Raw genomic sequence first — 26,135 nt, forward strand, 5'->3', positions numbered from 1 at the left:
ACTGCGTGATGAAGAGCAGATGTTTTTTTGTTTTCGGCCACGAAATGCTGGTCGGCCAATTCCAAGCCGACGAACAATTTGACAGTTTCGTGGAGGCCAAAACTGCAGGCCAAGTGCAGGCCCGTAGTGCTATTGGTGCTCTTGGAAGAAGTCAGAGTTGGGGACTCTTTGCAGAGCTCTTTGACAATGTGTCAGAATCCGTGGCCACAAGCGACCTGGAACGCAGTTGGCGGATGTCGGAAGTTCGGAACCGATGCTTTTCTACGTGCAGCTGCAAGAGAACATGGACATTGTCTCAGCACGTCAAGCATGTCAGTTCTGACACCATGCTGCACCGGCAACTTAGCCGTCACCTTGCTATCACCCAGAACAGCGCAGTGAAGTGATGTACCGACGAAAGGAAACTTGTTCCAGATGAGGTGGTAGAGAATGTGGCATGGAAAGATGCGAATCTGCCTTGGGGCTGCCTTGGGGTCTGCCCCGACGAGAAGCGACTTGAGTGCGTCGCTGTACTTAGGCGTAGGGCTGACTAGGTAGTGAATGGGTATGAGTGCGGGAAAGCAAGCGTCAAGTTTAGAAGTGAGGCAGCCGCAATAGAAAGTATTAGATAACAAGATTCCGCTAGTTGCCAGTCCAAAGGGTTGTCTTGGTCAGACTGGAGATATAGTTGGTATACCTGACTACCGTGTGCATCGCCAGGCTCAGTCTCGAGGTACCTACTCTAGTGTCATCTAAGCGTTTCAAATTATTTAATAAAATTTACTATGTATGGCATTGCCAGCTCTAGAATGCACGACCACTGCAAAGAAAATCACACGATTCTTGAGTCCTCGCATGAGAGCATCCACCCTGTGCAGCTTGCATTCAATCAGCAGCATGTGTTCAATCAGCCGCCTTCATTCTGGGGCAGTGCAGCAGGCAGACAAAGGTGGCTAAGTAACCCCACACCCGCCAGTCAATCCACCATCCCAGACAGTTAATCCATCTTCTCAAACTCGTTGATTCATCAGATCTGGCTCTTGCGTTTCACTATTCGAATACAGAGCTCTATTCCAATTACCGTAGAGCTAAGCGCCATCACAACCATGGGCCAGTCCGCAACCCTTGTGCAGCGATATAGCGCCCTACCAGATGGCTGCATCCGGCTTCTGTCCATTCAGCCATCCGCTGATCGCGACGCCCAACTTGAGTGCCATCTTTTACCGGTACGAATCAACGAGCGACCCTATGAGGCCCTCTCCTACGTCTGGGGTCAGGAAGATGCCTCCCACGGCATTCTCGTCGACGCAGAACAAGTGCTGGTGCGAACCAATCTCTACGGCGCCCTCAAAGAGCTCCGCCTCACGGATCAGCCGCGGACGCTCTGGGTCGATTCCATCTGTATCAACCAGTCGGACATCGCCGAGCGAAATCACCAGGTGAGGCAAATGGGAGCCATTTACTCCTCTGCGACAGAGGTTGTCGTCTGGCTGGGCGAAGGGGATGACGACACTAACGTGGCACTCGACTTCATCCAAGGCATGTCAAAACTCGACCCCGATATGGCAAAGCTGATCGTTGAGAACAACGGTCTGACGTGGGAGCGACGCAAGCTTGTGTTCCAAGCGTTGGGAATGAGGCATGGGTTGGACAATTATGACGCCGTCGCTGGAGGCCTGGTCAAGCTGATGAATAATGTCTGGTGGACGAGGGTCTGGACAGTCCAAGAGATTGTGCTGGCCAAATCGGCAACCCTGAGATGCGGTGCGAAATTCGCCTCGTGGAGTCATCTCAGCAAATTGGCCGCGTTTGCCCTCGAGGTCTCTCACTACAACACCTTGAGCTGGGGACGGCCTATGGACGAGGCCGTGTTTGATGAGATGACAGCCCGGGTGTCGAAGCTATACGCCGCCGCCAGCGGTCTCGATGACCTCTCATACAGAGTGGCCTACGACGTAGACATACATCTCGAGAAAATGGCCTGGTCGCAGTTGCTCACTCGACAGGCAACGGACCCTCGAGATGTGATATACGCTCTTCTGGGACTGTCGATGGAGAAAACGACCATCGAGATTGACTACGGTAAGACTAAGAAGCACGTCTACAAGAGCGCCATGAAAGCCATGCTCGAGCGGTATGGTAACGCGCATCCGCTCCACCTCCTGCAGGACTGCGACCAGCAGCGAGATGCCACTCTCCCCTCGTGGGTTCCAGACTTTGGTATCCTGCACTCTTTCAAGACCATCAACCTGGCTACAAGCGGCATTGGAATGTCCTTGGTTCTCGGGTCTTTGTACAATGCGTTGTTCGGCGATGCTGGCTGGGCCCGGCCGAAGTTCTCCGACGACGACGACGTCTTGCTGATGGAAGGAGCGTCAGTGGACGAGGTCAAACAGCTAGGTGACGTCTGTCCCCGTTTTCCCGATGGATGGAAACGGCGGGAAGCTCAGCTTCAAGCCGTCTTCGACGGATGGCGCAGGCTCGTCTTGAACGGGGACGACGAGTACGCCGGAGGCCAAGGTTCCGTTCTCGAGGCGTTTTGGAGAACCGTGACTTTTGATCTCCTGCTGACCGATCGAGACTATCTGGCCGGAGCCCCAGACCGGAGAGACAAGAGACTCCCACGAGGAGCTGCCGGAATGCCTCCCACAACCGCAGAGGAGGAAGCCGAAGTGCGGGCAGGCATCGTCGACGCCCCTCCTCCCAAGACGGTTCTTGAGAAACTTGGCGACAGACGCTTCTTCATCACGAAAACGGGCCATTTCGGGCTGGGGCCAGCCGCTACGCAAGCTGGCGACGTAGTCTGTGTCCTGCGAGGCGCTTTCTTCCCTACCGTGGTCCGGCCAACAACAAACAATCGTTACACTATGGTTGGAGAATGGTAAGCTCTTAGCATTCATTTCCATTACCATATACTTCAGTGGGCTAATATTGTCGGGTTGTCAGTTTTGTACATGGAATCATGGATGGCGAAATGGTCGATTCTGTCAACAAGGGAAGGTCCTCATGGCAACCTTTCTCTTTCATTTAAAGAACACCACCATCAGCGGCGCCTGCGTCATTGGAAAGTTCATAGATGCCGTAAACGAGCCCTTTTCAGCCAGAAGAAGAAGGCTTCCAACAGGGGAATTAGTTGCAGGGTTTACAAGCTTGCAGAGAACCAAGGAGCAGAGGGGACAGATAGGCTAGGGAGCAAGAGATGCTAGATAACGACAGTAACAAGCCCAGCTAAGCACATGCACCAGTTGAAAGTATGCAAAGCTTCCATGCGGCAGCGCCTCCCAGCCCGAGCCAGGATATAACCGGACGCGACTCTCGGCGTATGAGTCACCCGGCGTTACGCGGCCGCCATCCCGGTACAATCTACCTATCTGTTATGCAAAGTAAGCGCGGGAATAACTACCTGTCAGCCAGTACCAGTGATTAGTTGATTACTAATGTCCAGCAACTCATTCAAGCAGAGAACCAGCCCGTATTTAAGACACTATGTTTACCTGAACAACTGCTGGTATCAAAGCCAAAGATTGTATTCGATTCCAACGTAAAATCTAATCATGTCTACTCACACCATGCCCACCGATGCAGTCACCACCGTCGCCATTGCTGGCATCACTGGCAGTCTCGGCAAGCTCATCGCTGAATACCTCCTGGCCAAGCCAAATGTCCGCATCCATGGGCTCTGCCGAACGCCTACCAAGCTCCCCCAGTCACTCCGCGATGAACCCCGTCTCACCGTCTATGCCACATCCTCTACCGACATCGCCGCGCTCCGTGATGCCCTACGTGGTTCCGACGTAGCCATCTGTTGCTATCTCGGTCCCAACTCCCTGATGGTTGACGGCCAGAAACTACTCATTGACGCCTGTATCGCTGAGGGCGTCCCTAGATACATTGCCGGTGACTGGTCGATGGATTTCCGGAAGCTGGAACTTGGCCAACACCCTCCGAAGGATCCGATGAAGCTTGTGCAAGCATACCTAGAGGATAAGGAAGCCGCTGGACTGTTGAAAGCCGTCCACGTGTTGAACGCATGCTTCTTAGAACGACCGTGGGTGGGAATTTGGGATCCCAAGCGTAACCTGTTCAAGTACTGGGGCACGGGAGATGAGCGATGGGAGTTCACAACATATCGGAACGCAGCCCAGTTCACCGCAGAGGTGGCGGTAGACAATAATGCAGTTGGATGGTTCTCATGTAAGTTCTTCCAGACATCATATCCCAAGTCTCTAAAAAGCACCTGCTAATGATTTACTGTATAGTCCGTGGCGATCACGTCAATATCAAAGAGATCGCTGCAGAATTCCAGACCGTCTATGGCGAAGAGCCGGGACTGGAACGACTGGGAAGCTTGGAAGATCTGTTCAAGCTTATGCATCAGAAACGGGACCAGAATCCAGACAATGCCCCAGCCTGGTTGGGTCTGTTCTACACGTACTATTCCATCAACGGCCAAACAACTTTGCCGTTACCTTTGGACAATGACCGCTACCCTGCTGTCAAGTTAGTCACTGTCAGAGATTTCTTTGCTAAGACGCCCAAGGAACGACTTGGAAAGTTCGGGGTCTTTCAATCGTAAGAATACCAGAATCCGGCAGGAGATATTGCATTCACAAGAAAAACTTATATGCATAATGTTTGTTGGTACAAATTTGCAACTGTCCTTTGTAGCAAAAAACCCATAGTATCTTCCACGCGATCCAATCTCCACCAGGGTCGGTTGCCATCGTCGAAAGTGATCCTCTGAGGCAAACGATTCGCAAATTTGATGAGCGAAACGTAATCTCGACCATAAGAGGCAGGAAGATGCTCTGAATCTAGGTGAGCGTTATTTAGAGTTGGGTATTGGCGTTGCTTCAAAATGCAACAACACAAACTTCAAACACCATAACGAGTCTTTTTTCACCCTTCCTCCCATTAAAGAAGGGAAGAAGAGGATGAAGCTACCTATGATATCTTAGGTGGGTGGTCAAGGTGAGTGTGGCGAGGCAGTCACTGATTGCCCCAGAGCATCGCTTACTATCCCTGCCCACTGGAAGTGACCAGAGCAGACGTGGGAAGTCACATCTTCATTCTGAACAGAATGAGAGCGGCGCCACGCCATGGTCAATATGTTGAGCCTGGACGGAACACCGAGGAGAGATCAGTTCGTTGAAAACAATGCCGCAGCTTCTCTAACCTGATCCTACAGGGGAAACGCGAGCCTCCACCAACGAGACTAAGCGCTTATACGCTGCGGGCACCTTCTGGATAGTCGTGAATTCAATCGTCAGGCCAGTAGTGTCCATATAAAGACCGATTGGGCACGTCCCTTGACAGTCACCTCTGCGCTGTCGTCTGACCTACCTATTTCCGGGCCTTCCTATTACAAATACACGTTAGTATTCAGAACACCAGGTAGGTAAATCAAGTGACCGAGGGAGAATTCAACTTGCGGAGTCCGAAAGCAAAAAAATGGTCTTTTAAGCTTACTAAAACCTTGTTCTGACGTCAAAGTGTGACAACGTTACGCAAATGGAGGCCCAAGTAGGAAGGTGAGGCCAGATGGTTACAATACGCCAAGTAAACCATGATGATATGACGCCACACCTTATCTTCCCCGCACGCCGGGACTCTAATTTGACATTCCCTTTTAGGATACAGTCTAAGGATTGCCTTCAAGCGGTGTAAGACCTTGTACGTCTGCCTGCGTTGAGACCAGGACTCTAGGATGCGGATCCTGTACCCCCGCACGCTATGAGGTATTTGAATGACGGGCTGTTTGACGAACCCGAGGGCCGTGGTACATAAACAAGATTACAAATACGTACAGATCCAGGGCACCTGAAGAAAGTGTCTTGGACTAAGGATTCTTCGCGCTTGGGTCTTCTGAATCGGCCATCATGTCCAAGATTCTGTCGGCTTGTGTCGTTGCCGCTGCCTGCGCCTATGCTTGCTTGCCCGACAAGGCAGAGACGGAACGTCTTCTTGCTAGACGTTACAGTCGAGAAGTTCGCAGTCGTCATCTAAAGCGTGATGTCGTCGAGTTTCCCCCTGTTCTGACCGACACCGAGTCCATCCTCGTCAATTCGTTTGACAACAGCTCCATTTCAGACTGGTCACTCTACTACACCTCAGGCTACCGCCTTGCTGGTCACAACAGATCCCAGGCCGAGTGGACGCAGCAAAAATGGATCGACCTCGGCTGGGAGTCTTGGATTGCCGAGTATTGGATCTGGTACACAGAGCCGATTGAGAGCTCCCTTACGCTGAATCGCCCTGACGGTTCATCTCACTCGGCCCAGTTGTTGGAGGATTCGCTGGAGATCGACCCCCAAACGTCCAATCCTAATGAAAAGCCGGCATACCACGCCCTCAGTGGTAGCGGAAATATCACCGCCGAGTATGTCTACGTTGGGTACGTATGGAATCATCTTTTCACGTGGACTCCAGATGGTTAACGAGTTTCTAGGCGTGGGACTCGAGATGACTTCAAGCGCCTACTGGATCTCGGTGTCATCTTAGAAGGAAAGATTGCTCTGGCTCAATATGGCGGCACCAACCGTGGCGTGAAGATCAAGAATGCCGAGGTTAGTTTCTCTCATACTTTCAAACATGCGCCCAAGTATTACGAGCAGCACATTCCAAGACCTACGGTGCACATTGACCCATGTAATTCCTTTCTCGCTCACCATGTGCGCAGGCCAACAGTATGATCGGTGCGATCTTGTACACCGACCCACTGGAAGATGGCGAGATGACGGAGGAAAACGGTTATTTACCATACCCAGGTTCGTAACGTACTGTTGGCGTCTGCGCATAGGACACTGACATTGGCCTCACTTAGACGGCCCCGCTAGGCACCCATCTGCCATTCAGAGAGGTAGCATGAGATGGGCGTCCCTTTCATTTGGCGATCCATCGACCATAGGCTATGCGTCCACCAAAGATGCTCCACGAGCAGACATCAGTGCCTATGGCCCCAAGATCCCGTCAATCCCCATCAGTCCGAGGGACGGGCTCCAGCTGCTCCACGCTCTAGATGGGCACGGTATCTCGGCCGAGGAAGCTAATCGCACCAACTACAAAGGAGCTTTCTCAAACGTCAGTTATAGCAGCGGCCCTGCGGCGGGAGCCACACTGGACCTCATCAACTTTATGGACGCCAGACTGGAACCAGCGTATAATGTCCTGGCTTCCATCAACGGTACGAGCACCGACGAGTACGTGATTATTGGAAACCACCGTGATGGCTGGACCGCAGGCGGCGCTGCAGACGCTGTTTCTGGTGGTTCTATCCTCATTGAGATGGCCAAGGCCTTTGGAAAGCTTCTCGACCAGGGGTGGAAACCCAGGAGAACCATGTGAGTCTCTCAATTCCAACATGCCACCCTCACAAGTTTTTGTCTGACAGTGGGCAGTATCCTGGGCTCGTGGGATGCCGAAGAGTTTGGCTTGATGGGCTCAACAGAATGGGTCGAAGACCATTTGCCGGAGCTCATTGGCAAGACGGTTGCGTACATCAATGTCGACACTGCTGTTTCTGGGCCCCGAGCAGAAATCGTGGGATCTGGAGAGATTCAAACCATTGCCATTGAGATGATGAAAAAGGTCATTTTCCCCGAAGGATATGGCGCTGGTCCTACGCTGTACGATGCGTGGTATAATGCTACCGAGGGCGTCATTGGCCCACTTGGTAGCGGTAGCGACTTTGCTGCATTTTACCACAACGGCATCAGCTCTGTAAGTGTTCGGAACAGCTTGTCTCGTTATCACGGGAGTTGATTAACATTGTCTACTAGATTGACATTTCGGGAGGACCTGGCCCCAAGGACGCCGTCTATATGTATCATAGGTGAGCTTACACTTCCCGTGTGTGGAGAGACTTGTGCCAGACTCTAACCGCCCAGCAACAGCCTTTACGACACTCATCGCTGGATGACCGAGTACGCGGACCGAGGATTTCATCTCCATACTGCCATGGGCCAGTTCGTAACACTTCTCACGTACCACATTGCCGATGATGCATTGATCCCCTGGGATTTACCCAATGCGGGATCCGCGCTCCGCGACATCTTTGTGGATCTTGAAGAACAGCTTGAGGAAAAGTTCCCCGAGTACAGCGTAGATCTGAGTCCTCTCGATGACGCAGTCGCTGCCTTCGAAGCGGCGGCTGAACGCATTGCCGTCATCGCAGAAAACGCCCTGACATTCAACGACACGGCTCTACTGGCGGCAGTCAACTCTGCGTACCGTGACTTCAGCCGCGGGTTTGCAAGCGAGGGCCTGCTACCTGGGAGGTTCTCGTACTACAACGTGGTGAGCGCGCCCGGGCTGGAGAGCGGCTACGGGGCCGATGTATTTCCCGCCATCCAGGACAGTTTGGACCAAGGGAACTTGACACAGGCTGAAGAGTGGGTTGAGAGGAGCGCAAACGCCGTTTTGCGGGCGGCCCAGATTCTGAAGATTGGAGAATAGGGCTCTCAGGGGATCGTTGGATGATGGATCATCAAGATTGGATGCTTCAAAAGCATCCCGATGGAGTGCTGGGACCCGGGACTAAATGAAACCAGGTTCAGCCGGGTTTGAAGTCGCGGAAAACAGCATGGCTGGATTACTTCGTAATCGCCATGGTAGCTTTGAGCACCTAGCTGCAAACATCTTTGGGTTGTTTTTCATCAGTAGAAGTAGACCTAGATTAACGAGTCGAGACATTCACTTCTCGGATATATTGCAATGCCATCAAAAACTAAGCTGAAAGAGTTTCGTTGGAGGATGTAGGGTAAGATGGACTGACTGCTATAACAGAGTCGATTTCAACATGCCATGCAATGGTTCTGGAATCTCCGCATGACAAGCTCCAAGGTGAAACCATCGCTTTTTGTACATAATTCACATTTCTTACTAATCTAACTTCTGTCTGCTCCCTCAAGGTGAGCAAGTTGCCGGCACAAGGTCAAAAAAACACAGTTTTATCCACAATTCAAGTATTTGTTACCCAATGCTGCCACGATGACCAAATACCAAGCTTTTCAACTTGTCACATTTCTTACAAAATGTAGGAGAGGTTGGAGTTCCGACTGATAAATTTTACGTATGACTATCCCTAGCCTCGGGAAGATAGATCAAATGCATTATTGCGAAGAGATCGTTCACATTTAATGTGTAGAATCTTTCGTAACTTATGGCCGCACGTCATTGAACACATTATTGTCCATGTCCAAGCCAAGCCTTGATAGCATCAGTTGGGTCTTCTTCCTGGAAGCCCAGAACATCCTGGACAAAGTTCTGGTCCGGCTTGAGTGCTAGATTAGCACCATCCGTCAAGAGGCGGCCATGAAGCAAAGGGTAAAATGCATTCTCAAAATCTCTGATCCTCAGGGCTTGTTCGGCAGTTCCCTGGGCCTCATAGACGTTGTAGGGCTTAACTGTCCACTTATGGCCCGATATCTCCTCTGCAAGCGCGAGAATCTCCCTCTGCGAGATATTGAATGAAGCGATGGTGATGTATCTGTCAGCGGTCTGGCCAGGGCTTCTCAAGACCTTAGCTACGACTTCGGCGATGGTATTGAGGTTTGTCGTCTGGAAATGTTCGCTGCCGGAGTCGGCGATGTCAACCGTGCGGGTTTTCTTGTCGAAGCCCAGCGAGAGGTTTTCCAGACCCTACAGTAATCGTCAGTATTACATTGCAAGACTCCTTCGCTAGGCTCCAAAATGTCAATTTACCCAGTCAAACCACAATCCAGTAGAAATCCCCGTCCACGAGAAGAAATCGTTGTCCTTGGACAGCTTGGCCAAATGGCTTTGTGTGGTTGTTTTGTCTGACAGCAGTTTGCCAAAGATTGTATTGTCGAGAATCGTTGTGTTCATGCCCCATTCCGAGGGGATAAAACGTTTCACGTTGGCAGCGACGGCAGCATCCGCGGCCAGGTTTTGATACTCCGTTGCCGGTGGTGTGAGAAACGATATAATTGCGTCTTGACCCTCAAGAGCTGCCTTCCAAGAATCGAAGGAATCGTGGACGACCTTTTTGACCGTGAAGCTTTCGGAAAGGTCGCAGTCGATGATGGCCTTTGTAGGGCAGTAACATGGAAGCCAGAGGCTAGAAGCTCCTTGACCACCACTTCGCCAATGTTGCCAGACGCCTTTAATCCGTATTAGGGGTGGTCTGTTTGGAATTGAGACATTCGTTTCACTCACTCCCGCTATGGCAACGTTCTGTAGAGGAGTCATTGTGATTTTCCGTGTCCAGTTGAGTGCAATGTCGTTAACGCAAAGCAATGGATGTAGGAGATGACATTGAACCGCACGGGGAGGGCATTAAATACACTGTAGTCAAGTCCATCGTTAGTTATGTCATTATATGAATTGTTCTTTCGCTTGTGCAAGTATTCCTCCGTATCGATCAACCAGTGCTGGATAACAAACTGATTGGTAAGTAGTAGATATTATTCATTATCCTGATCTAGCGGTGCTAAAACTCCGAGCCCCACCTCTGACCCTGGGGTTGAAGACGGGACGGGATCTAAATAGACCGTTCGAGGTGTAATATTGCTTATTAATTAAGCCATCTCTCGAGTCCCGCTCATAACAAAACTGGCGATGATATAGCTTATTTGCCTCACTGTCGACCCTCTCAGCCATCTCCATCCCTTATAGTTAAGAATGAAGCGCAAAGTCCATGACAAACAGCATGCAGATGCCGGTGCGGCATCAAAACGACAGCGTCCACGAGCACTGCAAACCCAGCCACGAGAGCTTCAGGACGGCACTTCTACCCGACAGCAGGCCGAGAGATATCGACTCGTGACACTCTGGAAGAATAACCGATGGAGATGCATGATCACACGTTGGTGTGAGACAGAGATCGATAGAGCTACGTTCAACATTTCGACTTGGGATTGGATGGCTAGCTATGGCATTGACAGTGTTGAGTCTATCCTTTGCCATCAATCAAGAAGTATAGGTAACCTACCGCATCTGTGTCCTCTAGTACTGGTTTTCAACATTCGAGCAGGTCCTGAAAACACTGAAGGACTTGCCAGAAAACTCCACCAACAGCATACATGCAACAGATTGGGCTAAACTAGTCGCCATATTGCCTGCCGGATATTCAGCCAAGGAAGTGACCAAACTTTTCTACCCTGGGCAACTAGAAGAGTCCGATTCTTTGGTCCAAGATATGCACGGAACTGACCTACAACGCCGCAGAGGCTTCCTCGAGGAAATGAACGGCGATGACTATCATAGTGTATATCATCACATCTGTGAGCATCCTGAAATTGTATTTCAGATGTCCAAAAGCTTCTCAAGACAACGAAAGAAGAAGGACGGATCATGATGCAGGTCATGACCCATGTCGTAGCTTGGTTAAATCCCAGCCATGCCATCGTCATGGATAGACGAGAGAACAACAAACCACTTCTCCGAGAGGACCCAAAGCCAGCGCTGCAAGCCATGACAAAAAAGAGGGTGGTGTGACAGGCGGTTAGGGACACTTGGGCTAGCTGGTCGCTAGCGGGGATGTCTCTAGGGTGACCCAGATGGGGTTAAAAGGGGAGGTCAGTGCCGTCACTGGGGAAAATAATCGTCTTTTCATTCTCATCAGAGATTCTTCCTAGAAGTCAGAGAGGCCGGAAGGGCTCGAGGCTGCTAGGGAGTCTATTAATTGATTGCCTTCATTTTTGAGAGATTTATTTGAGCCTTCTTGCCGTCACTACGTTCCCTGTCCAACTTCCGTCTTCGACCTCCCTCAGATATCGGGCTGCCGCAGGCCCCATTGATGCCTTGCCAGCGAACCTTCCTGCGACCGACCCGATATTCTATCTCATGAGATGCTTCCCTATCAGGAGACATAAGCCTCAGACTGATCCGACCTCATACGCGTAATCTGGTGCAGCTTCGGGCTGACCGGCCAAGACGCCTGTGCAACGACTCTCTGTGCATTCCCCCTAGGGTAAGTTAATGAGTTGGGTGTTGTTTTCCGTCCCTTCCTGCTGCTAAAGTGGCTGAAGTGTGGGAAACTGGAGTTGAGGAGATATCGAAAGAACTGGAAAGACGAATTCTCGACGCAGTGCTGGATGAAATGATTTCATTCAAGACCCCGCCAATCAAGGCTACTTTGAACTTTCTGCCAGTCGATGGCGGAAATGAATACGGTCAACGTTTTATCAAGAAACCGTGGAAGACAGTGCTGGAGAAGTTCAAACAAGTGCGTGGACCTAAATTCGGCTCGTCATTAACATTCGCTTTACCCACACGTGAGAGCGATCAAGTTTTCCCTTGCCGGCCGGCGTCCAATATTACTCGGGTTTTATGTGAACTGCTTCCACAGATTCCGGAAGTAATAAAAAATCCAGCACTCGGTAGCCTGGAGGCGCGTGAAGAGCTAGCTGCCTCTATCGACAAGGTTGTCGCCCAATGGGTTGTGCAGCGATGCAATAGAGAATCGGAGATGTGCAAGTTCAGCGCTGAGTCGATGGGATCTAATGAGCTGTTGCAAATCGTCGAGGCTACCAAGACTCGATCTGGCCAATGTGCAAAGGCAACCAAGCCAGGGAATGCATCATCAGACAAGGGCGGCAAGAACAAGACAGACCCAGCACCACCAATCATCACAGAGACCTTGGGACAGAAATGCATTGACATATCTGTTCGTCAACCGATGAGAAGTTTGCCAGGCGCTGGACCTACGGAGGCACCGACTTGTGGGCAATTCCGGACTTCGAGTAGTTCCAAGCCACCACAGCCACAGGTTGCTTGGACGCCATTCCAAGCTTTGTTCTTGTTAAATGAGAGTTAGATAGAAAGGGCGAAGTCATGGGGCTGAATAACTTCCGCATAGGAGGGTTTCGGGTTTTGATCAGAGCTTGAAGCTATTTGAATCTTCCGTGGCCCGGCTAGGCCCAGAGACCTACGCCAGATGCCTTTCATACCTTATGTTCTGAGAAGTAGGACCACGCAGGCAAGAGATGATTAGATTGTTCACATACACTGCGACACCAACCAATAAGAGCTCCTCCATACACCATTTCATTTGAATGAGAGGAAAAAGGAGCCAGAGAAAGAAAGGAGCCGCTATGGCCATGGAGTAGTGATGGTGAAACCGGCGACATGCCAGACCACCAACTTGAGCCACGACGAGCATCTGCCTCCCAGTGACGTCGCTTTGAACCTTGCCAGTGGTCTCGGGCTTCTCCCGACTACTTTATGTAGCTTCACCATCGACTAGTGTCCCGTGGGATCGCTGCTTTGTCAAATTTTACGAGATAGTGACGTTTTATTTGTCAGGTAACAGATCTACTCACTTGAATAAAGAGCGTCCCCGGGAAATATCATTGCTGACCCGCATCAAGATTGCCTGGAACAAGTATCGATCTCTCATTGACAAACAAGAAACAACTGAGTCGGTGCATGTCCAAACCAACAAAGCATCGTCAATCAGTTCGGATTTGGTGGATTGTTTCACGTTGTGGTCTCATTTGTCCGTTTTGAACATCGTTTGTCTTTTAGAACGACTAGGTACCGGGATCAAACCTGGACGTCAGCAAACGGAAATCTCTCCTGCTTTTTGCATTCGCATATTCAAACAAGGGGAGTATTCACGCTCGCAAACACGCTTGCAAACGTATTGGCGTGAATGCGGATCAATGTAATTGGTCGTTTCTCGCGTTTGTGTTGTTTGCCCCGCGGGCGTTTGCTCACAACACAGCCAGAGTTTGGTCACAAACAACAAGCAGCAATCATAGTGTAAAACATGACATGACAATATGCTTGCAGTCACTTATTGTTGCTTAGAGGGAAACTGATTGTTGCGGATGGCACATTCCATGACTTGCCTCTTCGCTTCTTACTCTTACCTTCCTGCTTCGTCTTCCTATATATTCATCTTCCTTGCCTCTTCATCTCCCTCACCACTTCATCTTCCTCACCTCTTCATCTTTCTCACATCTGCACCTTCACAAAACCGACTGCATTCATACTCTTTGTCACACTAGGCCCCTTTTCTCTGCCTCTCTTTCACCGCTGCCATGAACTCCGACTTCACGGAATTCGAATTCGTGGTGGGCGGATCGTCACCAAATGCGTCGGGAGAGCCACCTCAACCAACAGGATCCCCGATTCTGTCCGAAGAAGCTGCTTTCGGTCGCAAGAACTGCGCCAACTGCACCAAGCCTCACTCGGCTCTTTGGTGCGAGCAGTGTGCTGAGAACGACGTCGGCCAGCTGCGCGTCTTCTATTGCACCGAATCCTGTCGAGCGCAGCATGCCGCGGCTCACAAGGACGTCTGTGAGACGCGTCGCCGTCTCTCCCGTGCCGTTTTGATCTTCAGGGAGCTCTGGACCACGTTTGAGGAAGAAACCTTTGCGACCAGTGTTTGTTTCGTCAATGAGAGAAACGACAAAGTACTTCTTACACTCAAAGACAGGGACTCTCGCGAGGGAGCATGGACGGGGAACTCTTTTCTGAGGCAGTTTCCCGGTGACGTCGTTCCAGGAAACGCCACGGATGCAGTCAAGAAAGCTGTGCTTTTTGACAACACTTGCTCTGAGGTGGTTTCTATGGGAATTCCATTCATCAACATCCTCTTGAAGCGTATGTTATATTCCCTGACACTTGCGCAATTGCATCACTGACTGGTCTTTAGCAATCACAAAAGATATCAAAGAGGCAGAAGTCTGCATCAAGGATCCAGCAATAGTCGTTGTCCTAACTCATGGTTTTAACGACTCACACCTTGGTCATTGTGTTCTACGCATCACTCTACAAACTGGCGAGACTTTTGCGATTGACTTCACCGGCGCCCAGTATGGCTGGAGAAGCCAGCTCTATACCTGGAATACATACATTGAACAACGAGCCAAGACGGTCAACGGCGTCACGCCACTAGGTACAACATCACTGCAGGAATCGGCGGTGTACTCTCTTTTCGCTCCGAATAGCATCGCGAAAGCAACTCGTGCATTTCGCACCAACGTCGTTCACGATGGACTCATCAGAGGTCTAGTGACTTACTTCGTTCAACACCAAACCTCGGTGAAAGATTTGCTTTCCTTGCCTGGCTCTTCATTCGTGCATGAGCGTGCGCAGCTGGTCAATTTTGTCAAGGACTCCATTCGCCGTCGAGTGCAGGAACTTCGCGATCTAGGTGTTGGCCGACCTTATTTCGACCGACATTTCGAACCTCACTACACGACGACGGCCGAGGAGGGGCTCAAGTACCAGGGTATTTGGCTGTCCCAGGAACAGTACAACGCGAACAAGGGCAACTTGAACGCCCTTAAGCGTATCTGGAACAAGAGACTGGGCAGCAGTTCCTAGGCTGGCAAAGATGGCGGTGGAACGCGCAGGGGTCTAGTTAGAAGTAAGAACTAGCCAAGAAATCAACCGTACTCGCGATGTTGGAGCGCCGGTTTATATCTCAGTTGACTGATGGTGCCCATCTGAGCATGTCTCGAGTGCTGGAAGGGCTCTTCTGCTTTTGACCTCTAAAAGCAAAGACCGACCGGGACACATCTTGGTGCCGCCGCCGTACAGATACCAATGTCCCTACATACCCTCGGCAACAACCCGAGCGTTCCAGTCACCTCTTGAGAACCTCCTCGTTTGTTAAGTGAAATTGTGTCTTACTTCAGACTACGGCGGAAATACGAAGCATCGACCGTCTACTTCGCGCGCGCTGGAGTGCGGGTACATGTAGACGCTTCAAGTCGAGTAGCTGACAGTGCGTATCGGTACAGGCAACGTAGAATTAGAAGGTAAAATTATGAAAAGTTGTTATAAAAAAAAGAATAGCTGCAAGCCATTCATACCGGGATCCGCTTGTTATGTACAGTTCATTTCGTCATTGCTTCCGTCATACATGTCATTCCCCGTCCCAAACCAGCCTCTCTATACAAAGATGGACTCGAGAACCAAGTCGAGTGATTTTGATCGAGGCTGAGGAGTATTCTCCACTATTGGTGCTGCTCGCGACGGCGCGCTTTGTGCAGTGGTGTATTGGTAACGTCGATCGAGATTGCGCCCTTGGTTGCGGACATATCCGCCAGCAGCCGTTGCGCCTCCGACGGCCAGAAGGACAGGAAGAACCCTGATACTTAATTAGCATGGGCGAAGCTGGTTGAAGTGATGTTGATGCTTACTTGGGGCCGACTAAGATGGGGCTTGTAGCAGGGATCATTTGGATGTTGTGTGGAGCTCGTTGGTATGGATCTTGATGAATGCAGGGATGACCCTCAGCGATTTTATCGGCGACGATGATTGTGATTGTAATTGTAATCGTGATTGTGGCTGTAGTGAAAATAATGAAAATTTGCTACTGGGAGAGGATGAGATATTATATAATTCTCATTGAATTGATGATTCTCGTGATTTCAAGCCTGGCTGGTCATGTCGCATGTTTATGATGACCAGTGGCGTGATGATCACCATGCAGTAGCCGTCATCACAGCCAGACCTCCCTGAACCGAAGAGCCGGTCTGATCTGACCATCAGGCGCTGCAGTCGCCACTTACTCGCATGATGCCTCTCTCCGACATTAATCACGTCAATCCTGGCCACCATCTGGCTATCCAACTGGATGCCTCGTGTCTCATAGTCCCATCCCGTGATGATGGAATGTGCCAACCGCACCACCTGCGCCACTTACGGGTCTGGACTGGCGTATCTCAGTGTGTTATCTATAGCCACTTGGACAGAATCGCCGGCTTCCGGGATATTCTCGCCTCGCTCAGCCCCGGTCTGATCAGTACACAAAAGCAAAGAATCTGATGTCACGGTTCCATTTCGAGATGCTGTTTCCCCGCGTTTTAAGTTATGTGTCCACCGTACCTGCCAGATAAGGCGAAAGCATGCTTGCGATCACCTTAAATCATACGAGCCCCGGATTTCTGTTTCGGCAGATAGATCGAAAGTGGACTGATCCTGACAGGCACAATAGCCGAAGCCAACCGCGGATCTTTCCCGGCAGTGGATACAATCGAAAACTTCCGACACCATTAAACAGGGCCGTTGTTTCTAATTCCCTAGTGTTTTAATCAGATGCTCGAGCCAACGGTTAGCAAGCATGGTGAGTATGCGGGGATTAGGTGAGCAGCAGAACAAGAAGAGGACTGCCAATTGATGAAAGGATGGAGGAAGATAAAATGACGCGTTATCAAAGCTCGTCCCGAGTTTCAGATTATTAGTAATATACCAAGAGTTTCCTTGTAAACGGGACTCGGATTCTAACGGGCTTTATAGACTCGATTCCTTTACATCACTCTACAGTGGCAAAGCATCCGGAATTTCAGTGCTGATGAAGATGGAAGCCGTGGTTGATAAGAACTAGATAGACAAGCGGAAGACCGAGTTTATGCTAAGAAATGGATCATCGGCTTACGTAGCAAATTTCCAGGATGTTTAGGAGGGTTTGGAAGCATTGAAAATAATTTTCCCTCATGTAAAATTCCATCATCGCGTTGCTTTATGCATGAGCACTTTCTTATCGGCGCTCCAACGTCTTCAACAGCTCTCCATCTCCTTGCTTCCACGGAAATGTCTTTTCGATCGAGCGTATGAGGTCTTCGTGATGCGAGGATCGCGGTGTGATGGAAGCCTCGAACGGCTCCGGGCGGCTGATGACACCTGGTGTAAACCGTAACTGGGAAACCGCATTCCCTCTCTTGGTCACACTCCCCTCAATATTGAAAACAGCAAGTGATTGTGAGACATTGAGGAATAATGCTTGATCCGCGAGAACACGTCCTGGGCAGATTCGGCGACCAAAGCCAAAGACAAATTTGTGCGGATCTGTCTCTGGGTTCAGACCTTCGGTCTCGAGGAAGCGTTCGGGTCGGAATGTCATCGGATCTTGATAGACCTCCGGATCGTGTGTGAAATGCCTGATTGCCATTAACTTTGACACTCTTCAATAGTTTCAAAATTGAAACCCACCAAATGTTAGGAAGTAGCATGGCGCCCTTGGGAATTGCATAACCGTCTATCATATCGTCCTGGGAGCTTGTATGAGGCAATCCCATAGGAGCAACGGGGTGCCAACGTAGGGTTTCTTTAACCAAGGCATCGACGTATGGCAAGCTGTCACGATCAGATAGGTTAGGAAGACGGTTTTTACCCACGACCTGATCTATTTCCGCCTGGGCTTTGTGCTGAGCTTCTGGATGCAATGTCATCGCAAGGAAAAAACAAGCAATCGCCGAAACAGTCTGGGAATGTGAGCTGGTAGATCAACAGCAACAAACATGGAAAACATACTGTATCAGCACCTGCGGTATAGAGCGCCGTCGCTGACCACTTGTTCCTGAGTTTTTCCTCCGCCGAATCATCACCAGCATCAAGCAGATTCGATAAAAATGAAGTGTTGTGTGTTCCCTGTGACAGTTGGTCTTTAACGAATGCGTAGGGTATATCGATGACGTTTTGCAGATCGGAGCGCATGGTCTCAGCAGTTCTCTTGAACGATGTACCAGGAAGCCATCTTGGCAAATGTCTGACTGCGAGCTTCTTAGAAGGAGGTTGACACATAAATATCCAAGATAAAGGTAGACTTACGAAACGGGAAAATGTCCACGAGCCACGTTCCTGGTGCAGCAGCGACGGCAAATTGCTCCATGACATTTCCAACCATGTCGATAAGCGGATCATTCTTGAAGGGCTCTGAGCGATAGCCGTAGGCTATATCCAAGATGATTGAACCGGTTTCTCTGAGACGGTCCATATATCAGTAAGGAACAACTTGTTACCTTTTTACTTGTTTTCACCGACCTTTTGATGTGATCTACCAGACCATCCGGGTTTTCGAGAACATGCAGTAAGAAATGTCCAACTTCAGCTTCTTGAAGTTTGTTGTAATGCCCTGCAGACGACTTGGAGCCAATGATGCGGCTCATGTTCTTGCGATACGTTCGGAAACGATCTCCATATTGGGAGAATGCGAGGGAATCGCCCCAGCCAATCCTTGAAGAATTATCAGATTTTGTCTCATCTGTCGTCAACAGGGTTGCTTACATGTCAGCGGCAAAGACTTGCGTGGGCCTGTCTGAGTACTTGAGCGCTCTTTTGTCCAGAAGTTCCGTGGCGATCTTGACGTCATTAATAATGATTAAGTGTTGGCCAAATACCGTTATTGAACTAATGGGTCCTATAATAGAGTGGATGATTAGCGATGCCTTTGACTTCCATCTAGGCGGGTGATTCAAAAGCGACGCACCATAAATATCCTTGTGCTTGAGCCAATGATGAGCTTCCAGCTCACCAGGTTTCGGTAGATCAAGTACATTTCCAACCAGCGGAAGTCCTTTGGGGCCAGGTGGCAGATTGGCTTGTGTTCCTTTGCTTCCAGTCATCCATTTTCTGATAAGGATGGCTAATAACAATGCTGAGGCCACACTGGCCAGAGTGATTGCAAGCGCCATAGTTAGAAACGGTGGAATAGAACATCTCACAGTCAGCATGGAACAACCTGGAAAGTATATGGTTTTATAGTGCTAGCCTCAACAAGCGTGACTAGTCGCTGACGTGGTCTGTTGCAGGTGAAGTCCGTGTTGAAATCTAGGGTTGCTCTCGGAGTGGATTTTCCTAGACTCCCCCAGCTTTCTCAAATCTAGAACCAATGACTCAGGGATAGTTGGTTCCATTCTGCAAAGACACCTTCCAAACCAAGTTAAATGGCCGAGGCTTTGAAGATCTTGAACCATGGAGCCAATAGACCTTCACATAATGTAATCCAAGTTTCAAGCCGGCCGTATCCATACCCAGACTTAGTTAAGATCAGCCGGACGTAGCGAAGATTTTCGGCTGATCCATTCCATGAGATGGAAGGTGGAGCGGGGGCTCGGCAGTTTTAGACAGCCGTGGCGACGAGGTATAGGATGGAAATACTTGCGCTGTCGTGATGTTGGAGTGAACCATTCTATGTATGAGTAGACAAGCGGATAGCTGTCAAACTATCACACAGCGGAGCCTGTTATCGTTTGATGCGACTCTAACTGGCATGGCTGCTACCAGTCACCGTAAGACTCAACTAGAGACATTTAGACTCCGCCAAGGCTCCCATGCTCATTAAAAAATTACCTCTCATTGCCTCTATCTTGCTTCATGTTTACCCACGCCCCCACCATCCCATTCGAAGCTTGTCTTGCACAGATATCTTATAGAGTGGTTCAATCGCCGAAACTACGCCTCGTAGGTGTCTCTGACCTCACAGCCTCCTGAAAAACGATCAACAGCTTTGAAGAGGTAGCTGATCTGAAATCTTGACAGCCCTAACTTTCTAGCGGCTACATTGGGTGTCTAGTGATGTCCAGGAATCCAACGCCCGGTGAAAGTTACCTGTCTCGCACAGCTATATCAATGTGCCCAGGACTTGTCGATGATGGGCACGTGGATCGGCTTTCACTCACTGTACTTAACTTCGGTGCCATTACCGTTAGAACCCACATTGTTTGAATGGCGTCCATTAGACTGAGCGACAGATAATGGAACTCCACAGATGTACATGAAAATGAAACCCATCGATCATTCACGCGGATCTCTACATAACACCCACGTATATTATGTCGGCTCCAAACTCAAGTACAGGACAATCGATGACGAACAGTACACTTTACCAATGTTGAACCCAAGTCAACATAATTCACTCATTTCCAAAAGGAGGCCCATAGTTAGAGACTAGTCGTTAGTGAGATCAATGATTTCAAGCTCATCTGAAGGCAGCTTCCGCTTCATGTTGGCTGGTGGCAGCGAAGCATTTGCCTGGTTCATGGTCAACCGCGAGGCAGCGGCTGAAACAGGGGGCCGTCGCACCACCGAGATTTCCTCCATGTTGACAATCTTGGAGTAGTCCTGGCCCAGCAAAAGCTCGAGCCGAACCTGAGGAAACGAGGTAAACAGTGCCGAGGCTTCCGCCCGCCGCGAGGTCCAAAGTTTACGTGCCACGGCGTTGTGTTTGAATGACTTGGTCACCACCAAAGTCTGGGGCGAACCTTCTCTCAGGGTCGTGTGTGTGCAGTCGATGTCAGCTGAGTCTAGCTTCTGATGCAAGTGTTGACGCCGTTGCTTGCCGACGCGGAAGCGTGCGACGTTTTCTGTGGCGCTGACGAGAAAGGTGTTGAGCGGGCCACAGTCTCTACAGTCGCAGTTTACTCTAGGCCTAGCGAGGTTTGTATCTCGACTCGGTTCACGGCCTACATACTTGGTGATGTATGTGGTTGAAACGGTTCGGAAAAGCTGTTGGTAGTATGGAGTACTGAAGGGTACCCGATTGGAGCCGAGGACGGAGAGAAGAGAGCGTAGGAAAGGGAGCCATAGCAGATTCAACTCGGTCGGTGTGAATCGGGGAACGGCAGCAATGATCTTGGAGGTGAGAGGTTGCACAAGGTCATCTGCGTCGGTGCTTATCTGGATCATCGCAGAAAAGTGATCGGCCAGTAACTGATGGGAAACCACTGTTCGTAGCTCATCCCGAGATGGTGGGGCTAAATTGTAATGGCGTGGTCTTTTGGTTGAGATGAGCTTGAATCCAGCTTCACTCTTCAAGGTGGCGAAATCCATCGACGTATAGACCAAGTTCGCCACGGCACGGTAAAGCGGAACTACTCGATCCGTAGGCAGAATTACATTGTTGCATTGCTTTCGTAATTCATTGAGAAATGCGAGAACAAATGATGAACACTCAATCTTCTTCTCAACTATAGGCAACGCACTGGTAGTTTTCAGCATCAGATCAAGAGTATCAATCGAAGAATCTAGTTGGACCCACGTTTCTGAGAGAAAGGCAACTTGGTCCTTTAAGTAACGTGCGAGGCCAACCATGGCCAGTCCATCAGCTTGGCCAAGGGTTTTGGATGTGCAGGCCTCGACGCAAGAGCGGATGCTTTCACGAATCCAAACCAAAAGCGAGTCGGGCGTTTTAGCAGCATCTAGAGTCGAGATGCCAGTAATGGGCAGCAGGTTGACAATGGCCCAATACTGGTCGGAAAGGTGAGGGTAGGATAACATGGCAGCTGTCAATCTACTGCAGTTAGTCGGAAGGACGAGTTCAGTCTTCTTAGCTGCCAGAACCTACCCTTTCCAGACGGCAACGGGGGGATCTTGGATAAGACCATTACTAGTCCCTCGCGACTCTCGCAACCAGGTGAAGAAGTCGAGCGGCAAATGACCCTCATGATGAACGGCAACCATTTCGAAAAGAGCATGATCCCCTCGCCGGAGAGCAATCTTGAGGATATCTCGCATGCTCTCGCCGTCAATCGATGGCCCCGGGTCATATTTGAAGTTAGATCTCGGGGGTGGATAAACCCACGCCTGTTTGCAGAGCTTCACCAACTCGGTAAAGTACACCTCTGGGGCCTGCGTTTGCACGTACTGTCTGGCGAAGTAACGGGCTTGTTGCTGGGAGTGATTCTTTGGCTTGATCAAGCTGGAATCGGGGTCAATGGAATTGAAAAAGGACGATATCGAGTCGTGAGGGACGATGGCGACGGCCTGGTAGGTGAGTGAGTGACTTGAAGATTGAGATGAAGGAAAGAAGTGGATGCTCTTACCGCGACACGATACCAGTGTGTGGCTGAAGGCCCAGAGTTTCCCATATACCCTTCGTATTCCTCTTCAGCTTCAATGTCATCGAAACAGTTCTCTTCCAAGATGTCCTCTTCACTCAAGGCAAGATTCTCGATAACTAGATGACCTTCCAAGTCGACAACAGTCTTGACTGTATAGGTCAATTCAAAGACTTCCTCAAGAGGATGGAAGACGCCTTCATCCTCGTCGTCCTCATCGTCCTCGTCGTAGCGATCATAGCGGCTCCTGCCACGATAACTGCCCCATTCAAAGTGGCGCTCGCAGGGCCCCGATTCTCCTTTCTCGAGAAGTCCAAGGAAGATGTCGACGGGGAACTCGTTGCTCAAAGCTTTCAGCACCTGGACCCGAGCTAAATCTTGGGACTTGAGCGCGTTGAGTGAAATGTTGGCTTCGGTGTAGTCGTGGTCGAGACGGTGGTAGAGGAACTCATTTTCACGTGAACGCGCGTCCTTGGAAAGCCAACGGCTCATCACCTCGCGGAGAACTCGAGTCTCGGGTGTGAGTAGGGCTGTCGATGGGCGGGCTTCTTGGGGATCAATGGCGAGGTTGTAGGTGACGACCCAGCGATAGCCCGAAGTGACGGGAAGAACCTCGTGATGGACGTCCGAGTACCAGGACGCGAAAGATTGCGTGTACTCGGATGACTTGAAGAGCTTCTGCTGGCCATTGTGCTTGAGTAATACCTCTCCGCCTTGGTGCGCCGACGGAAAACATATGACGAGACTGCCAAACATGCCAGGGATTTTTTCAGTACTATCATGGAGTTGGTCAGATTCCGCTCATGGTGTATGACAAGGGATTCTTACTGGGTGTGCGACTTGAACATGGCACCCTTTTCGTACAGAAGCATTTTGTACACCTCGGCTTTGATGGTGGTATTAATACCGAGATCTTGCCCAACAGCAGCGCTTATCTTCTGGATATAACCTGGCCAACTGGGATTCTTGAAGGTGAACTGGCTCGCGTCCAGCTCCCAGGTGTTCCTAACTGAGGTGTCAACCAGAGTCTCGCTTCCTTTGCCGTAGGGAGCTTGACGAGCAGCCGCAATCATTTGACGCGCCTGAGACTCGCTCAGTGGCATCTCGATGTCTCCAACGCCTTCAACGAAGAGACTAGCAGGCGGTGTTCGTTTCAATGCTCCGAAGCATGCAAAAGATGCTGGCGTATTGATGCTGTGCAGCGCGTGCAAGAGGTCTATCCTCATGTCGCCACTCTCAACCTGGGTTTGAACATGGTCTTGCTCGAGCTTGACCACAGGAGCTCCAGACGCTGTGTCTCCTGATGCCATAGTAGACGGCTGATCGAGAGACGAAATTGGGCTGAAATGAAAAAGGAGGCGTTGCCCAAACGCATCTCAACAACGCGTCCGGAGACGAGGATAGTGCGACGCTGTAATTGCTTTTGCTGAGTCTCTTTTGGAATAGCGCTGGACTTTGAAGTATATTGCTGCCTTAGGCTGTAGGCGTTTTAGAAAAGTATCTACGTAGTGGGAATTCTACCTCAACTATGCCTAATCAAGCAATCAGCCACAGGCACGCCTCATACAACTGATATCTCGGCCTCCCAGATAGATGCTCCCTAGCATAATATAACGGAACATGAGGGAGCAAATATATATCCGAGTTGCAGAGCCCCTGAGTCCCCAGCTCAAACAATATCCGGTTGGATGGAGTGTATGGTGCAACGATTCACTGGGCTAACTAAGACCTCATTGACGGGAACTGGCAATTCCCCTCGTGACGAGCATGGTGTTTTGAAGAGCGGGCCCTATTTTACACTCTAGTTCTCAGGGCGGCTCACGGGGTGTAATTGAGCAGAACAATAATTTACTTGGGACTTATTGGGCCTTAGTTTACGTCCATTTATTGTTGTGATTTACAGCATCCAGCTCTGCTCCTTGCGGCTCTTCTAAGCGACCCGCCTCCGATTCGCTTACGATTCGGTCTCATCAAATACCCTTTTTTTCAGAGATCTTGTCTCGCTGCCAACTCTCCATCTACAACGTATACCATCTTGCCCCTGATATTATTGCCAGATATGATAGCCTCCTGCGCCTCCACAGCTTGGTCCAGTCGATACAGCTTCACAATCTCGGGGTTCAATTTCCCCATCCGAACCTTGGCTACAATTGCCCGGAAATCGTCGACAACGACAGCTTTCGACTCTTTGTCGTTGGACGGCACGACGGTGAATAAGCTCGTCCGGGCCTGCATCCGCGAGAAGAGAAGTGGGAATAATTCTTCGGGAGTGTGACGGAGCCCGTTGCCGTTTTCCTGGGTCCCCTCCATCACTCCGATAGAGATGACTTGGCCAACATCTTTCTTGGTGGCCTGATGGCTTCGCTTCAGGCTCTCCTCGCTTCCGACAGCGTCGTAGGCCACATCTACACCCTTGCCGCCGCTCAAGGAGCAGACCTGGTCGACGAGATCGGGGGCAAAGCGATCAACGGGAATGACACCGAGCGACTTGACGTATTCGAATTTTTGCGGCGAGCAGGTTCCGATCATCTTGATGGGGTCGTCTTGGTTGTCGATGTGTATAAGTTCGGCAGACGAGATGACGACGTGGGTTGCATGGGCGCCGAGCGTACACATGGAGGCGACTCGGTCCCCCACGGCGAAGCTGTCCTGGGACGTCACGGAGGGACCCAGACGAACAATTTCGCCGACAAATTCATAGCCTGGTGTGAAGCCGGGCTTGGAGCAGCGAGGATCCGGGTAGCCGCCCACACGCTGCATGTTGTCGACGCCAGCAATGCCGGCCGTCAAGACTCGCACCAGAACCTCGTCGGCCGTGCGTTCCGTGGAAACAGGGGGGGTCCACGCGCAGAGGGTTAGACAGACATACCGGGTCATATCGTCTGACACTTGGAGTCCACGCCATTGCTTTCACTCCCACAAAATCATGACCCAGATGGTGCGGAATCCGTCGTGGAAAATCTAGCAAGAACAGAAGTGTAGCCATCCGAGACTTTGTTAGTCTCTCCCGGATAATGTCGTTTGTGTTGAGCTAGTCGGATATAACCCCAACCCACGTCTTCTCGGCAACCCTAACGCCATCTAATAATGCCGGCTTCTAAGCTGTGGTAAAGCTCGGAGACCGTGCAAGGCAAGAATGCAGTAGCCATCAAAGACAGTACTGGCCTTGAGAAGCTCCAACAGGGCCTCAGCTATAGGTCTCCCACTTATCTCGACCAGTCCTTGGTCACATGAAAAGTCGGTCGGGATTTGTTCACGACAACCAATACGCGACAGTCAGCAAGAGAGTAGGAGCCAACCACCGATTGAAGTATATTTAGGGATAAAAACCAGAATGCTGCCAGCCTATGTCGTGAACTACACCGGGACATTCTCGAGGTCAACTCGGAGAACAAGGTCCAGCGCCTGGCTGAATTGAGCCTTGTTAAATCAATCACTCTGTGTGCGAAGGCTGATACTGGCAATGGGACATATTGCTACTGTTAGGTGAACCTAAAAACAATTTGCAGAGATAGCTATAACCTCACACCAGAGCAAGGCAACGAATGTCGCCAAGGTCCGGGCGAATATGCAAGCCGTAACGAGGTGGGCGTCTCAATACATCTGGCCACATACGAGGGC

At 50.4% G+C, this 26,135-nt stretch overlaps 9 protein-coding genes across 9 annotated transcripts; 4 read left to right on the forward strand and 5 right to left on the reverse strand.

Moving 5' to 3' along the window:
* Positions 1–974: 974 nt before the first annotated feature.
* On the forward strand, positions 975–3,229 carry BGZ61DRAFT_454774 (heterokaryon incompatibility protein-domain-containing protein). The gene is made up of 2 exons (XM_046246274.1): positions 975–2,860; positions 2,926–3,229. The coding sequence occupies exons 1-2, from the start codon at positions 1,086–1,088 to the stop codon at positions 3,008–3,010; spliced, it is 1,860 nt and encodes a 619-aa protein (XP_046102138.1). The 5' UTR covers positions 975–1,085; the 3' UTR covers positions 3,011–3,229.
* A 319-nt stretch (positions 3,230–3,548) lies between these two features.
* Positions 3,549–4,555, forward strand: BGZ61DRAFT_356070 (NmrA-like family protein; the record flags this gene model as incomplete). Its single annotated transcript, XM_046240766.1, has 2 exons — positions 3,549–4,173; positions 4,239–4,555. 2 exons carry the CDS (start codon positions 3,549–3,551, stop codon positions 4,553–4,555), a joined length of 942 nt encoding a protein of 313 aa, XP_046102139.1.
* Positions 4,556–5,858: 1,303 nt separating this feature from the next.
* Positions 5,859–8,433, forward strand: BGZ61DRAFT_534143 (uncharacterized protein; the record flags this gene model as incomplete). Its single annotated transcript, XM_046254105.1, has 7 exons — positions 5,859–6,373; positions 6,428–6,545; positions 6,659–6,746; positions 6,803–7,319; positions 7,377–7,698; positions 7,758–7,810; positions 7,872–8,433. 7 exons carry the CDS (start codon positions 5,859–5,861, stop codon positions 8,431–8,433), a joined length of 2,175 nt encoding a protein of 724 aa, XP_046102140.1.
* Positions 8,434–9,162: 729 nt separating this feature from the next.
* Positions 9,163–10,188, reverse strand: BGZ61DRAFT_495250 (uncharacterized protein; the record flags this gene model as incomplete). The annotated part of the gene is made up of 4 exons (XM_046250850.1): positions 9,163–9,618; positions 9,682–9,981; positions 10,044–10,078; positions 10,152–10,188. 4 exons carry the CDS (start codon positions 10,186–10,188, stop codon positions 9,163–9,165), a joined length of 828 nt encoding a protein of 275 aa, XP_046102141.1.
* Positions 10,189–13,985: 3,797 nt separating this feature from the next.
* On the forward strand, positions 13,986–15,276 carry BGZ61DRAFT_534145 (uncharacterized protein; the record flags this gene model as incomplete). The annotated part of the gene is made up of 2 exons (XM_046254106.1): positions 13,986–14,550; positions 14,603–15,276. The coding sequence occupies 2 exons, from the start codon at positions 13,986–13,988 to the stop codon at positions 15,274–15,276; spliced, it is 1,239 nt and encodes a 412-aa protein (XP_046102142.1).
* A 570-nt stretch (positions 15,277–15,846) lies between these two features.
* On the reverse strand, positions 15,847–16,135 carry BGZ61DRAFT_534146 (uncharacterized protein; the record flags this gene model as incomplete). Its single annotated transcript, XM_046254107.1, has 2 exons — positions 15,847–16,045; positions 16,098–16,135. 2 exons carry the CDS (start codon positions 16,133–16,135, stop codon positions 15,847–15,849), a joined length of 237 nt encoding a protein of 78 aa, XP_046102143.1.
* A 1,302-nt stretch (positions 16,136–17,437) lies between these two features.
* Positions 17,438–19,301, reverse strand: BGZ61DRAFT_423332 (putative cytochrome P450 oxidoreductase OrdA-like protein; the record flags this gene model as incomplete). The annotated part of the gene is made up of 7 exons (XM_046243559.1): positions 17,438–17,837; positions 17,890–18,161; positions 18,211–18,449; positions 18,508–18,659; positions 18,721–18,912; positions 18,964–19,096; positions 19,166–19,301. 7 exons carry the CDS (start codon positions 19,299–19,301, stop codon positions 17,438–17,440), a joined length of 1,524 nt encoding a protein of 507 aa, XP_046102144.1.
* A 1,324-nt stretch (positions 19,302–20,625) lies between these two features.
* BGZ61DRAFT_495252 (uncharacterized protein) lies at positions 20,626–23,740 on the reverse strand (the record flags this gene model as incomplete). Its single annotated transcript, XM_046250851.1, has 5 exons — positions 20,626–21,658; positions 21,716–21,967; positions 22,022–22,305; positions 22,689–23,289; positions 23,343–23,740. The coding sequence occupies 5 exons, from the start codon at positions 23,738–23,740 to the stop codon at positions 20,626–20,628; spliced, it is 2,568 nt and encodes an 855-aa protein (XP_046102145.1).
* Positions 23,741–24,500: 760 nt separating this feature from the next.
* On the reverse strand, positions 24,501–25,391 carry BGZ61DRAFT_548715 (uncharacterized protein; the record flags this gene model as incomplete). Its single annotated transcript, XM_046255407.1, has 2 exons — positions 24,501–25,043; positions 25,176–25,391. The coding sequence occupies 2 exons, from the start codon at positions 25,389–25,391 to the stop codon at positions 24,501–24,503; spliced, it is 759 nt and encodes a 252-aa protein (XP_046102146.1).
* Between the last annotated feature and the right edge of the window lie 744 nt (positions 25,392–26,135).

The sequence above is a fragment of the Ilyonectria robusta genome (genome assembly GCF_021365365.1).
Source record: "Ilyonectria robusta strain PMI_751 chromosome Unknown BGZ61scaffold_14, whole genome shotgun sequence".
NCBI lineage: Eukaryota > Fungi > Ascomycota > Sordariomycetes > Hypocreales > Nectriaceae > Ilyonectria > Ilyonectria robusta.